This window comes from Amaranthus tricolor, chromosome 15, assembly GCF_026212465.1.
Source record: "Amaranthus tricolor cultivar Red isolate AtriRed21 chromosome 15, ASM2621246v1, whole genome shotgun sequence".
In the NCBI taxonomy this organism is placed as follows: Eukaryota; Viridiplantae; Streptophyta; class Magnoliopsida; order Caryophyllales; family Amaranthaceae; genus Amaranthus; species Amaranthus tricolor.
The window spans coordinates 2323300-2340866 of NC_080061.1; the positions used below are offsets into that span (position 1 = coordinate 2323300).

The following is a 17567-nucleotide window of genomic DNA, read 5'->3' on the forward strand; positions in this document are numbered from 1 at the left end:
TAATATTTTATTAACCTAATCTATGTTTTATTTTATATTTTAAATACCATTTATTAATGATTGAAAAATTATTTTACATTTGCAGGACTTTGAAAACTTACGGTATAATGTAGATTACTCTGGTAGATTTGTTACGCATAGAGAATTTGATTCTGTAAATGAATTACATGCTTGGACCGACGAGATAGCAATATGAATTGGTTTTCAATTTACATGTGCTTCATATAAACAAAAAGAAGGATGTTCTAGAGTTAGTTTGTATTTTAAGATGTCACCGCTATGGTAATATTAGGGGTGATTTGCATAATTTAGATAATGCTACCCGGTTCTAAAAGTAGAACATGTAGGTGTAAATTTATGATTGTATGTGGTAGTCGTAAACCAGGGGAAAAACCTTGGATGATGAGGGTGTGTCCTGGTGAAAAAGGAAGACATAACCACCCGTTCTTAATGTACAAAGATGGTCATGTAAGGGCAAAGAGGTTGTCTGTAAATATTCGGCAGCACATACGAGAGCTTAGTGCAATCGGTATGCAACCTGCGTTTATCACGACCACAATTAAACAAAATTTTTCTGGTTTTTTTGCTAGTATGAATCAAATTTATAATGTTAGACAATCAATTAGGAGAAAAGAGATGGAGGGTAGGACTCCTCTTCAACACTGTCTTTATATGGCCATATAGCATAATTACGTGGTTTGGACAGACGTGGATAGTGAAGGGAAATTGAGTAGATTATTAGATGCAAATCCTACATCCATCTAGATGATACGTACGTGGCCCTAAGTTGTGTTGATAGATACAACTTACAAAACAAACAAACAAAAATGGCCGCTTTGTTTGATGCTAGATGAGGCAGCTGTGTCATATTTGTGGGTATTGGAGGGATTGAGAGATATTTTTGGCAAAGCTCATACTCCCAGCGTAATCGTAATTGATCAAGACGAGGGTTTATCTGCAGCTATTCGTGATGTCTTCCCAGGTAAAAAGGTTGTGTTAATTAATTATTGTCGTTCTATTTATTGAATATATCTTAATTATATTCAATCTTCTGTTTAATGTAGATTTGCAACATTTATTATGCGTATGCATATTACCAATGACGTAGAGAACATGATAGAAAAATTGTGTGGCGGGAAAAGAAATCAACAAGGGTAGATATTCAGAAAAACTAGATGGAACACCTTGGTTAACAGTTCTACGCTCACCGAATTTGAAAACAGATGGAAGTCGATTGTGACTACCTGGTCGACTAGGAATAGAAGAGTCATTTGATATTTGGCTGAAACATGGATTCCACACAAAAAGAAATTTGTACGTGTATAAACGAATGACTGTTTACACATGGGTAACCAAACTACCAGCAAAGTTGAAAGCCAACACTCGTCTTTTAAGTATTATCTTGGTAGCGGTAATAGCTCATTTGATACTCTGTTTAAAAGGGCACATGTACAAATAAAAAATCAACACTCGAGGATTCGACAAGCGCTATAGAAATCCATGAATTCTATTTCAAGGTCTTTGCGATATAATTACAAACACAATTAGTTTTTATTAACAAACACAAATAGTCTATGAAGACCCTTGCCCTCTACACCACATTAGACTAAAAATCTTATAATGAATATGTGGAGCTTCTAAAAAATGCAACGATTGCTGAAATTTTAAATACAAGTAATTCAAATGGTGCTACGCCTTTGCATCGAGCATTAGAGAGGAAAGACAGACCTCTGGCTAAGGCGTTACTCACTGATGTTAAAGTTGATCGAAACACAAAGGACTACAATGGTATAACAATCATGGATTTACTTCATAAGCTTTATCGTGAAGATATTGATTGGGTATGTAATTAATTAATGTTGCAATAAACTTCAAATGCTTTTGAAATTATATTGTATTACATATATGTGTTGCGACGATGGTTTATTCCACATCGATGAATTAAAGATGGTAAGTATAATTTATAAGTCATTAGAGCCCTCCCTTTCTTAGCCATATGATTTTGGAATGGTATTTTCTTGGCTTATGAAGTGGGAGCACCATGTGTTTTTTTATTATATGTTGGCATTCACAATAACTAAAATGGTAGGTCCGAAAAGAAAGACATTCCTACCATAATTAATTACTTCTACATGCGAATTTGATTAGGGTTTCGCATGTAAAGGGGTATTTGGATAGTTTATCTCACATCAATAAATTAAAGATGATGCAGACTTTATAAGTCATTGGAGCCCTTATTATATTCCATATGGTTTTGGGATGATATATTCTTGGCTTCTGAAGTGTGTATACGTTGTGTTATTTAATTATATGTCACAATAAGTCTAACCTCAATTTAACAACATACTCCATATATATATTTTGATTATTGGCTGATGGAATTTATTGATAAGAGACATGATCTTATTATGCATGTAGGAATTGATGTGTAAAGAAATCAAGGTGCATCCAATGTGAATACAAGATACATTAATTAACATCGAACAGATTTGGATCAAATGAGAAACACCCTAACCCTATCAGTAGTTGCAGCTCTATTAGCGACAATTACCTTTGCAGCTGCTTTCACACTCCCTAGTGGCCTTAAACAAGAAACTGGCTATGCCGTGCTAGCAAAGAAATTATCATTTATATTTTGCTTGATTGTTGATGTGTATGCCATGTGTACATCCACGTTGGTTTTGTTTTGTTTGATATGGTCCATGGTTTGTAAGGATGACATACATGTCGTACTTATTGGTGGATCGCAGTGTTTTGATACTGGTGCAACCACTATATGGCACCATGGTAGCTTTTATCTCTCACCATCTACACCGTAATTAACCATAGCTCCTTATGGCTAGCAAAGTAGCAATAGTTATCATCGTCATGTGCAGTATCATTGGAATTTTGTAAACAATTAGACATTTTAAATCATAGTATGTTTTAGATAATGTGAAAACCGATTAAAGGGGTGAAAACTGAAAATTAAATAGTGTACGTATTTTGGTTGTAATTTTGTAAATAATTAGACATTTTCTAAAAGTTATACATACATGCTTAACATATTCTGATGCCAAACCTGTAAATAATATGATTTTTTTTTCACAAAAATATGTATATTCTATAAGATAATATATACGCCTTCTGCAACTTTATGTATATTTCAGCTTAATTTTCAATTTTCACCATTTTAGTTGTTTTTACTGACATGATTACTGCCCAGTTGAATTAATTAACTTCAAGTATTAATTAATTATACATGATCATATAGATTATTATAGACTTACAGTCTTACATAGTTTTGAAGTTTTTTTTTAAGTGTAATGAAACCTAAAACTAACTAACATAAACTATTAGAAATATAGTATTAGTCTATATATTAATTAGTATTAATCAATTAGATACTTAATCGATCGTTTAATAAAGATTTAATTGGAACATGTCTAATATAGACTTGAAGCTATGTCGTTAAATTGTAAGTGAGATTGAATATTGCAAGTTTGATCAAGTTGAATGAACAAAACTAATCAAAACAATCTATTAGACTATCATAGACTTACATAGATACTTAATCGATAGTATATTAAAGATTTAACTGTAAGTTGTCAATTATTATGAATTAAATGAAATTAAACCACTAATAACGAATTAAGATTTTATTTAATTATGTTTATATATAAGTTATTTAATAACCTCATAATTCATATTCAATTTTATTGCTAATTAGCTTTTTTAAGAAAATATTCATTAAAATAGTATTTACCATTAATTAAATTTAAGCCATTATGATGTGTAATGTGGATCAATGAATGGTTTTGATAATGTCCACCTCATCAATCCTTAAAAACTTTCAATAACCAATTACATACAACTATGAATGCCACATGAATTTTGGATTTTAACTATTGATTTCAAAATGGTTTCAATCTTAGCCCTTCATTAATGTAGACATAAGAGTAAAAAAAAAATAAAAAAAAAAGAAAAAAGAAACTAAACCTAACAATACTTCACATTTCTAATTCTGATTTCTGACCTAATCTTCCCGCAGCCCGCAAGATTCATCCCTTCCAAACTGTTTGAACAGTTGCAACAACTGCCCCATTGTGACTGGTTGGTCAGGTGCAACGGCAATCCTTGATTCATCCGCCATTTTTGGGTTTTTTGTGTTAAAGGTAGGTTAATCGGTATGTGATGAAGCTGCAAAAACGACTTAGAATCGTTGTTGCTCTGATACTGTAATACCCCAGATTTAGCTTGAAAAAGGATTGATAGACTATTCATATCAACAAGGTGCATCTTCTTTTCTAGGGAGCCCATTTGCTAAGAACTCCACAGTTAAGCGTGCTTGGTGGGGAGCAATCTTAGGATGGGTGACCTCCTGGGAAGTTTTCTCGGGTGCGCATGAGTGAGGCCAAAGTGCGCTGGAAAAACTTGTGTTGGTTTGTGGGGCTAATCTACAGTCTCCATGAGTAGTCACCAGCGGTCCGAGGGGCCGGGGTGTTACAGATACCATGATTTCTGGTTTAACAATAACTTTCTTTGTTGTTTATGATTAATTTTTGTTGTTGTTATTTTTCATTCAATAATGATGATGTTAATATATACAAGAACTTCAAGTAACTGCTTCTAATGAAGAATAACTGTCCTAATTGTCCTATTAACTGCTACATTAATAAAATAACTGTCCTATACAAAATAACTGTAATTCACAATCTAACAACATACATGTCGTACTTATTGGTGGATCGCAGTGTTCTGATACTGGTGCAATCACTATATGGCACCATGGTAGCTTTTATCACACGCATCTACACCGTAATTAATCGTAGCTCCTTATGGCTGGCTAGCAATAGTTATCATCGTCATGTAAAGTGTCATTGGAATTTTGTAAATAATTGAACATTTTAGATCATATGTGTGTTTTAGATCATGTGAGAACCAATTCAATTGGTGAAAACTGAAAATAGATGGACATAAATGCGTAAATAGTGTACGTATTTAGGTTGTAATTTTGTAAATAATTGGACGTTTTCTAAAAGTTATACATACACGCTTAACATATTCTGATGCTAAAACTGTAAATAATATGATTTTTTTTTCACAAAAATATGTACATTCTATAAGATAATATATACGCCTTCTATAATTTTATGTACATTTTAGCTTGATTTTTAATTTTCACCATTTTAGTTGTTTTTACTAACATGAATACTGCCCAGTTGAATTAATTAACTTCAAGTATTAATTAATTATACATGAACATATAGAAGTAGAGTTCAAATATCCACGCAAATATATGTATAAATTTTTGAATTAAATTAACAAATCTCAGAATGGTAAGGGAACAATTAGCCATCAAAAATAAAGACCAGAAAGAGGACTGTTGTCTTGGATTGCTTGAGGAGGTACAATACTTGTATTATTTATCTGGATTCTCTAATTAATCTCTAATCAATTATTTATGTTGATAATAAAAAGTAAATATTTTGATAAATCCTTGTTGTAGGGAAAAGCATCCACCTCTGGACATGAAAATTGACTGAAAAGGCCAAGCGTACAACGTTATGGTTGGATAACAATGTATGTGATGAATAAGCGATAACACTAACATTTTGTCGTCAAACTCACACAACTTTAAATACTTTGTATTTTAATTTCTATTATCTATGCATTAATTTCTTTCTAATATCTTTTTAAATACTATCTATATGTAATGTAATTACCAGACGTTTGTTAAGTAACTAATGTATCGAATGGTTGAATAGTTTGAGGATTGTATTTGCGCAATATATTATTATTATTATTATTATTATTATTATTATTATTATTATTATTATTATATTGAAGATTCAAATTATGTAATAAAAAATATATTAAAGATATGTTGATAAATTTGTTATTGGTCTTGTACACAAAATCCGCACAAGAAGAGAATTGATTACACACAAACCTAATGAGTTTCATCCTAAAACTAATTGGTAGTAGGAAGAATAGTCGTGGCCCATCAAGAATATATGCTACTCAACGTCTAATTTTTCGATGTAGGATCTCATGTGGGTATTTTCATGTGAACCCATTTTTTTAATTTGGTGTGAACGTTATTCTTTTTGAACCCGCAAGTTATTTTTTTTATGGAACAGTTTTTTTGTTTGCAGTTGATCGGAAACCATCGGCTCTGATATCATAATAAATTTGTAACGGGCTTGTACATGATAAGAATTGCATAAGAAGAGAGTTGCACGCACATAAACTTGATGAGCTTCCATACTTAAACCAATTGATATTAGCTATTAAAAGAAGTAGCCCTCAAATATATATATGTTAGTCAATTTTTCAGTAGTTTTTCGATATACTATCATATATAAGTATTTTTCAACATATGTTTGTTGTGCAATGTCTTGTAAGTTACGCCCAAAAATTCTATTCTAATAAATTTTTTTTATTTTATTTTCGAAAATTGGCAGAATAAGTGATCATAGAGTGAAATTGACATCTTGCAAATACGTTAATTACTTATACTTGAGTATATACAGAATAAACCAACGACCGACTTCTCCCATTTATGTTGTGAAACACCGTCTATTTGTACTGAAAATTGGCGGATCTAAATCAAAATATTGGGTTGCAAATTGTTTAGCAAATATTGTTGAGTATAGATGTTTGGGAGTGTGGTGTAAAATAACTTATTAAATGATTTTAGCTTATTTTGAAATAAGTAAGGATTAAGTGGTTAAATTAGTCAATTCTAATATTTGGTAACTAGATAGTTGAAACGAATTATTGATATGATTAAGCTGTTTATAAACAAGTTGAAAAAGAGTTGTTCATAGTAACGGATTCAAAATCAGCTGATCAAATCAATTATTGTAATTAATTATCAACTACCACCAAATTTAGTATTATATTTGATTAAATTGCCAATCTAACAATTAGAAAATGCAAAATGAACCTTGTTATTTATCTAACAATTTTAATTTGAGCGCTTAATTATTGCCAATCTAACTATTGAAAAATGGAAAATGAACCACCGAAAACTAAACGCGTCGTTTATACAAACAAATATCAAACGTTGACTCTTTTCAATTAGACACATAAATAGAATATTTAGTCATTTTCTTCTTTACCTAACTTCAAAAATCAATTCAAAAGTTTTGAAAAAGCAAAAAACACAGCCATTATAAAACTTCCTCAGAATCAGCAGGAGATTGAGGAACTTATAGATCTTCAATCTTCACGTTTTCTTTCTTCTATCGTTTGCAACAACTTTCTCATCCTTATTTTTCCGGGTATGTTTCTTCTATTCTTCCTTTGATTCTTAAAACTATTTATCGGGTTTTGTTAATTATAGGTAAGGAAATTTGTATGCACCTGAACTTGAAGTATTGATCGGAAATGCTAAAATGAAAACGATAAAGCAGATTGGTTTGATATTTATCTCATGGTGTAATTTGGTTTATATTCACTTTATTTTGCATTCTCTCAATGATATTTTTTACCAGTTTAGTGCTTTGAAATTGATTGGGTTTTGCGTGTTTTTTTTGAACTTGTTTAGGGTTCGATCTAAATCGTTGTAATATCACGAAGTTTTATTGTTTGTGTTCAATAAATGCTTTCTTATACTTCCTACTAGACAAGCTTTTTTCCATTGTTACACGATTGTAAGTTTTATTGTTTGTTTGACCTTGTAATCTTGTATTATATGGTTGTTTTTATATATCTTAATGGAAACTTAAACAAGATGAATGATTCTCTTATTAATTCAATTCCATCAAGTTCATATAAGTTTATCACTCATGATTATATATTATTTAGTAAATTTTGTTTTTTCTGGAGAGGCTAGAGAATCGTTCTGGCCAAGGCTATAGGCAATGGGAGGGAATCAATCCTTTCGGTAAGGGTTGAGAATCCAATACAAATACTGTTAGATTACATATTCTGAGGCCTCAGCAATAAGCTTCTTTGACATGGTATAGAGCCCCGTAACAAGGGGTCACAAGTTTGATTCTCGACCACTTCTCATTTAAACTAGAATATTTAGCCTCATGTATAAGGAAGGCTTGTGTTGCATTTACACTTTTAGCCAAAGGGGTGCGAGAAGATGTGTTAGAGTTTATAACAAATTTTTGACTGAAATCATTAACTTAAGCTTTTGGTTGAGGATGAAAAGAAGCCCTGGGATTAACCCATGATTATATAAGAACCAACTACCTGATTATTTATTTGTGTGTTCGATTTTGATTTCTCTGTTTATTTAAGGGAAAAGAATGAGATCAAGGGATTCCTTAGTTAAATTATTAGGTTGTTTTCTTATACTGAGCATATTGACTTTTTGACTAAAGCTTTCAATTAGTCGATTATATTCGGTGGCTCAGACATTATTTAGGAGATCAAATGTAGACAACCTTACCGTTATGAAAATAATGAGTTTGTTTTTAACTAACCCTTGATAGCAAACACGAAATAGCAAGTCTGTTATATTTCGGAACCAGTTAACTATAGCTTTGAATTGATACCATTGTAAATGGACACCTAATCTTCTAACTATTCCCAGTATCTTTGATTAATCAGAATAATTGCGATGTCTTTGCTCATGTTGAATCACTTATCACGCCATTCTTCAAGCTTTTAGAATGTTGATAAACAAAATTCTGACAATGTGCTACAATGTCCTTATTCATTTTGTTACTAATTCCAGAAACATGGATGCGGAGATGAATGGTGCTGCACATAATGCTAGAGAACAATTTCGCCCAACCCCAAAGTTGAACCAAAGGATAATTTCATCAATGTCAAGGAGATCGGTTGCTGCCCATCCTTGGCATGACCTCGAGATTGGTCTGAATCTTTGTCCGTCCCCATTTTTCTCACATCTATTTGTCTATATCCGAATGAAATTTATGTAATTTTCCTTGTTCTGTTAACAGGACCCGATGCACCAGAAACTTTTAATTGTGTATGTGCTCCTCTGCTTGTTGAGCAAACTCCAATGGTTATCCTTCTTACGTCTTTGAAACTATTAAATCCTGAAATTTTTCACATTATCTGCAGGTTGTTGAAATAGCTAAAGGAAGCAAAGTCAAGTATGAGCTTGATAAGAAGACTGGGCTTATTAAAGTAAGTTCATATTGTGACATTGTTACTTTCCTATTCATCATGCAAAGGCCAAAGATGTACTCTTTTAGATAGATTGTCTATTTGAAACTTTTTTTGAGATGAGGGACTTTTTGACCGCGCTCTCCTTTATGGGTATGAGTTGCCTCTTTTCTTCCTCCCCAGACCTTGTCCATAGTTTTTCTATGAGCGGGATACATTGGGTATGATGATGATGACGACGACGACAATGATGATGATCGAGTGGGGTCATATAAGTCTCCTATTCTCTTTGTTATGAGCTTTTTAGATTCAAGTAAGGGATTCACTTAACTTACTCCATTACTTTTTGTTTGTTATGAGATTAGGTTAATTCAAGCCCTTTCATAAGGTTAATGGATACCTTCATATTGTTACCGCTCATATATAATTAGTAACCAATTCCCTTTCTTTGGTTCTCTCTCGTTCTTCTCATTCTCTTTCATCTCTTTATAACAAATATATTAATAATAACATTGGACATTACCTCTCTTTATGCATTCCCTTTCAATTATATTTGCATTACTCGTAGCAAACACCCGTTTAGTGTGTACTATGTATGCCCTCTTTTGTGACATTGCAAAGTATTCTTTTTCCAGGTTGATAGAATTTTATATTCATCTGTGGTTTATCCCCACAACTATGGTTTCATTCCAAGAACATTGTGTGAAGATGGTGATCCCATGGATGTGTTAGTGCTTATGCAGGTAATCACTGCTCGATGTAGGGAAATGTTGCGGAAAGAGGACCCATAATGTCATGCAGATTCTTACATATTTGTTGTTTTTCTATCATCCAGGAACCAGTCATGCCAGGTTGCTTCCTCCGAGCTCGTGCCATTGGTCTTATGCCTATGATTGATCAGGTTCTACAAGGGTTTAACTTGAATATACATTATAGATGGAGTTAAATGATGATTAACCATTGTTTAACTTCTTGACAGGGAGAGAAAGATGATAAGATAATTGCAGTTTGTGCTGATGATCCTGAAGTTAAACACTACACTGACATTAACCAACTCCCGCCTCATCGTTTGGCTGAGATCAGACGCTTTTTTGAGGACTGTATCCTTTTATTTACTAATCTTAACTTTTGAATTTAAATTTTTCGAAATTTTAAAGATTAGTACTTCATGTTAATATGCCTTAATTTATATATAGACAAGAAAAACGAGAATAAAGAGGTAGCAGTAGATGAGTTTTTACCGGCTAAAACTGCTCACGAGGCCATCCAGTACTCTATGTAAGTAATACTGTGAAATTGGTATATTTGAGGATAATGGATTTAACTTCTGTAGTTTTCTTCAAGTGATAGATTTTTCGATTGTCGTATATTTTTCAGGGATCTCTACGCAGAATACATTCTACAGACATTGAGGAGATGATTGATCTGAAACCTTTTTGCTAACCTATTATGAAGTAATCTTGAAGGCCGGGTTAAGGTTACAAAGGTATACCTGGCTCATGCACTCTATGAACTTAGTTGAGTTTATATATCGTCTGTTTTAAGACTTTTGTAATAGTCACTCATCGTAACAGTCTCTTCAGATTTGATTTCTTTCGTCGATTGATACATTTTCGATGGAACCAAACATTCATTGTTCATTAATTTAAGATTTTAATGGACTTCAGTAAAATGTCGATTACTTTATGTGCTCTTTACACTTTCATGTTTCAACTCACTATTAAGGCAAGCATTTTGATAAAGGGATAATACATAGAAATACATTTTCTAGTGTCTTCCTCAAATCGTATTTCATAAAGGTGATCGAATTGCAAGTAAAAAGAAATTAGAGTATTAAGTAGTGTACATCTGACCTGAAGTGTAAGTGGGAGGGATAAGAGCAATGGGGTAATGGTGTAATGGAATGATGTTTGAATTTCCAGATACGGCTTGATCTAATACCCCTCGCACTGGTGTTAAGAATACTACCACCTATACCAATGAACATGTGCCATAATTACCGTTCATACCCTTAGTATATTTTGTCAACTATTATATATATACCTCTATTATTGTAATAAGATTTTGATTTTTCTGGTTTTTTGGTTCTTTCACAATAATGAAAGGAATTCTTTCTTCACATCTTGTTTTGGTCTTCTTTTATTTTAACATGGTATCAGCCGGATTGATCCTTCCTTTCGCCTCAATTTCATTAATGTTTTAATGTCTTCTTCTCCCACCTTCTCTTTCGATACTACCTCTTCCATCATCTCTGTCTACTTCATCAACGATTGCTGTGTTTTCTCTTTTACGTCTTGATGTCTTCTTCATCAGGAAAGTCTCTGTTGCTTTGGTATTTTCTTTGAAGATCTCTCTTTCCCTGTTTTCTGTTCTTGGTTTTCTAGTTTTTGTTGTTGTTCTTCTTTTCCTTTATGAATCTTGTTTTTTCTTCAGGCCTTCCTCTTGATTTTGATTCCAGTAACATTTCCTTTATTTGTTTTCTTCATTGCATGTCAAAATTGTTTCCCATAGCCTTCGATTTTTTTTTGATTTTTCATCATCCCTCTTTCTACAATCAACCCTAATTTTTTTTTTCTTTCTTTTTCTTCTTCTTCTTTCTTTCTAACCATGTCTGCTGATACAATCAACGATTTCACCTCCAATAATATCAATTCTCGAACCCTAGATCTTACCACTGATCCTAGCACTGGTTTTTACATCCATCCCTCTGACACTACTGCACAATCCTTCGTCTCTGACAAATTTGAAGGGCAAAATTTCATCACCTGGAAATCTTCTATGATTATTGGTCTCTCTACAAAAAATAAAATGTGTTTTGTTGATGGCTCCTACCACAAACCATCACCCCCTGCTCCTACATATCAAGCATGGATACGATGCAATGATATGATCAGAGGATGGATTCTCAAATCTTTAAGTCCAGTTATTGCCAAAAGTGTTTTCTTTTTCAAGACTGCTCAAGAAATGTGGCAAAATCTTGAAGAACGGTATGGACACACTAGTTCAACACAACTTTTCGCCATTCAAGAAGAAATAGCCACCATACAACAGGAAAATGATGATGTAGCTGAATTTTTTGCAAAAATCAAAGTTCTTTGGGATGAATTAGATGAGGTCTGTCCTTTGCCAACTTGTGAATGCCTCCGCTATACTTGCAATTTAACTTCCAAATTTCTTAAGATCCTCCAAGAACAAAGACTCATGCAATTCCTGATGAAATTAAGGGAAGAATACAGACAAATTCGAAGTAATATAATCATGATAAATCCTTTACCTACCATCACAGAAGCATACAAGATTGTCTTACAAGAACAACACCATAAAAGAATAAGCCACAATAAATCAAGTCCTGAGCCCCTTGCTTTTGTTGCTGACAAACAACCACCACAACATGTTCCCTCCTATAGATCATATCCCAACAAAGGTGGATACATCTCTAATAGAGGAGGACTAATTCAATCCAAAGGAGGAGTTAAACGAAATTCTACCCTACATTGTGATCATTGCCATTGTCCAGGGCATACTATTGATCGATGCTATAAGCTTCATGGATATCCTAAGGACTCCAAGTCTCAAGCTCAGAAGAAGTTTGCACAGCATTCACAAATCAATATACAAGATGAGGTCTCTCCTAATTCAAGATCTGATGATATGGTGCATACAAGTTTTACCAAAGAACAATACTCACAGCTTCTCACTCTTCAAGACAACCAACATATTGGAGCTCATTCAACAACACTTAACACTTCTGATCAAAATCCACACACTGCCTTCCTTGCAGGTACAATTTGTCTCTTGTCTCATACTGATAATACTTGGATTATTGATAGTGGAGCCACTGATCATTTCTGTTCTAACCTACAAATGTTTCACACATACAAAAATATTGAGAATCAACAAACCTTCATTACCATTCCTAATGGAAAAAAGATACAAGTCACACACATTGGTACTGTTTTTTTAACTAACACTCTACAACATAAAGATGCCTTATATGTTCCAGATTTTCAATTCAATCTCATCTCTGTTCACAAACTCTGTCACAATATGAATTGTAAAATTACTTTTAATAATCAAAATTGTTTCTTACAGGGTCCTACCCTTCCCAAGAAGATAGTTCTTGGTAAATTGAAATCGGGCCTTTATTATGCTAATGAAGATTTATCCAGTGGTCCACAACAGCCCATATCACCTATTCATTCTGCTGGCACTGTCACTTCTAATTCAGGCATCTACACACAACAATCTAAACTCTGGCACTTAAGGCTGGGTCACCTACCCTTTTCCAAGCTCTCTCATGTTCTTCCTTTCTTTCAGAATAAACCAAAATGTATTGATGCTATATGTCAAATCTGCCCTCCATCTAAACAATGCAGATTACCCTTTCCTACAAGTGAAATAAAAAGTACTAAACCTTTTCATTTACTTCATATTGATGTATGGGGGCCTTATAAACATGCTACCCCAAGTAATTGTACTTTTTTCATTACTATAGTTGATGATTTCACTAGATATACATGGGTTCATTTACTTCAATATAAATATGATTTTGTTCATGTTTTAAATAAATTCATAGCATACATTGAAAATCAATTTAACACCACAGTTCACATTATCAGAACAGATAATGCAAAAGAACTGTGTGAAGGTCCTATTAAAGAATTATATTATAAAAAAGGCATCACTCACCATACTAGCTGCACTGATACACCACAACAAAATGGTGTTGTTGAACGCAAGCACAGACATTTGTTGGACACTGCTAGAGCCTTATTCTTTCAAGCTAACCTACCTCCCACCTATTGGGGAGAATCTTTATTATGTGCCACATATCTTATAAATAGAATGCCATTATCTGTTATTAAAAATAAGTCTCCTTATGAATTACTACATCAATCTCCTCCTGTGCTTGATCACCTTAGAACTTTTGGATGTTTATGTTATGTTTCCACTTCCAAAGCACACAGATCAAAATTTGATCCCAGGGCTGCTGCATGTGTTTTCTTGGGTTATTCTCTTTACACAAAAAGGATACAAGGTATTAAACTTACAAAATAACAAAATTTATGTTAGCAGAGACATTATATTCCATGAAAAACATTTTCCTTACCCTAATCAATATAAAAACAAAATTTCACAAAAACCTTTTCAATTCTTCCTCCCTGCTGAAACAACACAGTTTCAGTCTCTTAACACCTTCACTGATGACTACTATCAAACCTTTTCCACTCCTCCCTTACAAACATCCACTCCCTGTTCTCCCACTTTCCTTCCTCTCAGTTCTGCACCACAAAATGAACAACTACCTGTAGACTATACTGCGCCCATTCCTACCAGAACCTCCACACGAATCTCCCATCCTCCCTCTTACTTAAATGATTATGTATGTTCTAATATGATTTCTGATCTTACTAATCAACATTGGTGCAATTTAGTTACCTTGGACACTATACCTACAAACAGCAAATCCATTGTTTATGCTACATCCAACCTCATTGAAACTACATCATATAAACAAGCATCTCAAGATCACAGATGGATACAGGCTATGAATGATGAAATCACAGCCCTCAAAGAAAACAACACTTGGTCATTAGTTGACCTCCCAACTGGTAAAAAGCCCATAGGATGTAAATGGGTCTATAAAATCAAACTAAAAGCAGATGGAAACATTGAACGATTCAAAGCAAGATTAGTTGCAAGAGGTTACACACAAACACATGGTGTGGACTATGATGAGACTTTCTCTCCTGTTGTCAAACTATCTACTGTAAGAACCATCATTGGTCTCTCTATCAACTTGATGTCAATAATGCTTTTTTACATGGAGAACTTCATGAGGAAGTTTATATGAAGCTCCCAACAGGTATTCCTAATCCTAATAATAAAGTATGCAAACTACAAAAATCTTTATATGGGTTAAAACAAGCATCAAGACAATGGTTTGCTAAACTTCACAATGAATTACTTCTCCAAGGATTTAAACAATCCAAGAATGATTATTCTTTGTTCATCCAAACCACAAATTCTTCTCTAACTATAGTTGCTGTTTACGTTGATGACATTATTCTCACAGGTAATGACCACACAATTATTACTCAGCTCAAGCATCATCTACATAAAGTCTTCAGTATCAAAGATTTAGGAAGATTACATTACTTCCTTGGTATAGAAGTGTCCTATGTTCCTCAAGGTATCATTTTGACTCAACATAAATACACAAAGGAACTCCTCCAAGCAAGTGGGTTAAATGATTTCAAAGCTGCTGTCACTCCTCTACCACAGAATATGAAATTAAGCTCAACTGAAGGAACCCTCATAACTGACCCTCTCTATTATAGAAGCATGGTTGGTAAGCTGAATTTTCTCACAAATACTAGACCTGACCTGGCCTACTCTGTCCACCACCTGAGTCAATTCATGCAACAACCAAGAGACACTCACCTCCAGGCTCTTCATCACACTTTAGGATATGTTGCTCATACCTCTGGACAAGGCATTCTTATGAATGGAGCTGACAAACTTATCTTACAAGCCTTCTGTGATTCTGACTGGGCATCATGCCCTGATTCAAGAAAATCAGTGTCTGGATATATTTTACAACTTGGCAAATCACCTATCTCATGGAAGTCCAAGAAACAAGCAACAGTATCCAGATCATCTGCAGAAGCTGAATACAAAGCCATGGCAAATGCTGCAGCTGAAGTCACATGGATGGTTCGCCTGCTCACAGATCTTGGCTTCCCTATTCATGAACCAGTTACACTCCACTGTGATAATCAATCTGCCATTTACATCGCCAAGAACCCAGTATTCCATGAACGGACAAAACACATTGCTATAGATTGTCATTTCACAAGAGAAAAGGTTATGGAAGGTCTAATACAACTGACATACTTACCAACCTCTTCTCAAATAGCTGATATCTTCACAAAAATTCTTCCCTCACACCAGTTCAACAAGCTACTGACCAATCTTGGTGCTATCTCAGCCAAGATTGTAGGGGGTGTTAAGAATACTACCACCTATACCAATGAACATGTGCCATAATTACCGTTCATACCCTTAGTATATTTTGTCAACTATTATATATATCCCTCTATTATTGTAATAAGATTTTGATTTTTCTGGTTTTTTGGTTCTTTCACAATAATGAAAGGAATTCTTTCTTCACATCTTGTTTTGGTCTTCTTTTATTTTAACAACTGGGTAAGGCTGTTTTTCACATTTTTATTCAATTTCCTTCTTCCCTAACATTAAGATTTGTCAACACAAATGGAAAGGCGAAATGTAGTATGAAAAAGATGGTTTTAATATCTGAGCATCGAAAAGACGTAGATATTGATTTTCAACTTGGTATTTCCTCCGTTTTATTATACTTAGCACATTTGATTTTTTATGCAACTCAATGCATTATTTTAATAATTTATATTTTGATTTATGCATAAATAAAAATTATAACAATTAATATCATAAAAATATGAGATTAAATAATCCAAATAATATTCTATATATGACCATTTTCTCTCACACATTACGTGCAATATATAAAATAAACATAAATAATAAATATTGTTACTAATCGTGATGAGTACTAGTTTAACTTTTGCATAAACACTTGTTAATGGTGACTCAAACATGTGAGTTGCCATTGTTGAAGATGTTGAATAGTAGAAAACGGTGTGACCAAGGTTGAAGACGACTCGGCATTGAGTGCTGTTCTATGCATCGTTTTTCCAGAAGATGGAGCCAAGTCGGCGGCCTGTGATGAGTGAACCAAAGCCGACTCGGCGCAGTTACCTGAAATGTGCTGGGTTGTTTGTTTTTCTCGTGAGTTTAGTGGAGCAGTTTCTTTCCTTGTTTTGTGCCGCTGGAATGTGGGATTTATTTTCTCAGAGTTATTTCCAAATAATGTGGCCGGTTATTTTGTGGATACTTGGAGCTAATTTTTTTTTTTAATTTTGGTTTTATTATATATACCTCCTCTTATTAGTACTAGGGTTTATTTTTTTTATTCACAAATAGAGAGATCACAAGAGAGTCATTATTATGTGAGAGGTATCTTAATTCATCTTGTAAATTCTTTGCGATCATAGTGAAATTATTCGATTTTGATATTGGTGGATGTAGCTATCACATTGTTAATTCATCGTGTAAATTCTTTGCGATCATAATGAAATTATTGTTTCATTATTATTTTATCGATCTTATTTTCGCTGTCGCACAACACTACTGATGGCAATTGGTAGAGTGTGCTGCAATGCTGGTGCCTGATGCTTTGCAGGACTGTAGAAATAAGGACATTTGAGTTTTTTTGGATTTGTGCGACATTTATTAAAAACGTGTTGAGTAATGATTTTTTTTATAAAAAATTGTCATGAAATTCTCCCTTATTGTCCATTGAGTGAATAATCCTAAATATTGACTATTAAAAAAAACAATAGAGGATTTTATAGTGAATTATTGAAAGTCAAGTGATTATGCAAGCAAAT

At 33.4% G+C, this 17567-nt stretch overlaps 2 protein-coding genes across 3 annotated transcripts; both read left to right on the forward strand.

Annotated features, from left to right (window-relative positions):
• The first annotated feature begins 7095 nt into the window (after window positions 1-7095).
• Window positions 7096-17220, forward strand: LOC130800899 (soluble inorganic pyrophosphatase 1-like). Of its 2 annotated transcripts, XR_009039508.1 has the most exons (10): window positions 7096-7268; window positions 8678-8817; window positions 8907-8935; window positions 9031-9096; window positions 9711-9818; window positions 9911-9976; window positions 10055-10175; window positions 10272-10353; window positions 10453-10561; window positions 16736-17220. XR_009039508.1 is itself a non-coding variant. In XM_057664623.1 (9 exons), the coding sequence occupies exons 2-9, from the start codon at window positions 8682-8684 to the stop codon at window positions 10493-10495; spliced, it is 651 nt and encodes a 216-aa protein (XP_057520606.1). In that variant the 5' UTR covers window positions 7096-7268; window positions 8678-8681; the 3' UTR covers window positions 10496-10774. The 2 variants fall into 2 exon arrangements, 1 of the variants encoding a protein (XP_057520606.1); XM_057664623.1 differs by lacking the exon at window positions 16736-17220 and having other exon boundaries at window positions 10453-10774.
• Window positions 14926-16125, forward strand: LOC130801757 (uncharacterized mitochondrial protein AtMg00810-like). The gene has a single exon (XM_057665638.1). The coding sequence runs from the start codon at window positions 14926-14928 to the stop codon at window positions 16123-16125; it is 1200 nt and encodes a 399-aa protein (XP_057521621.1).
• Window positions 17221-17567: the final 347 nt, after the last annotated feature.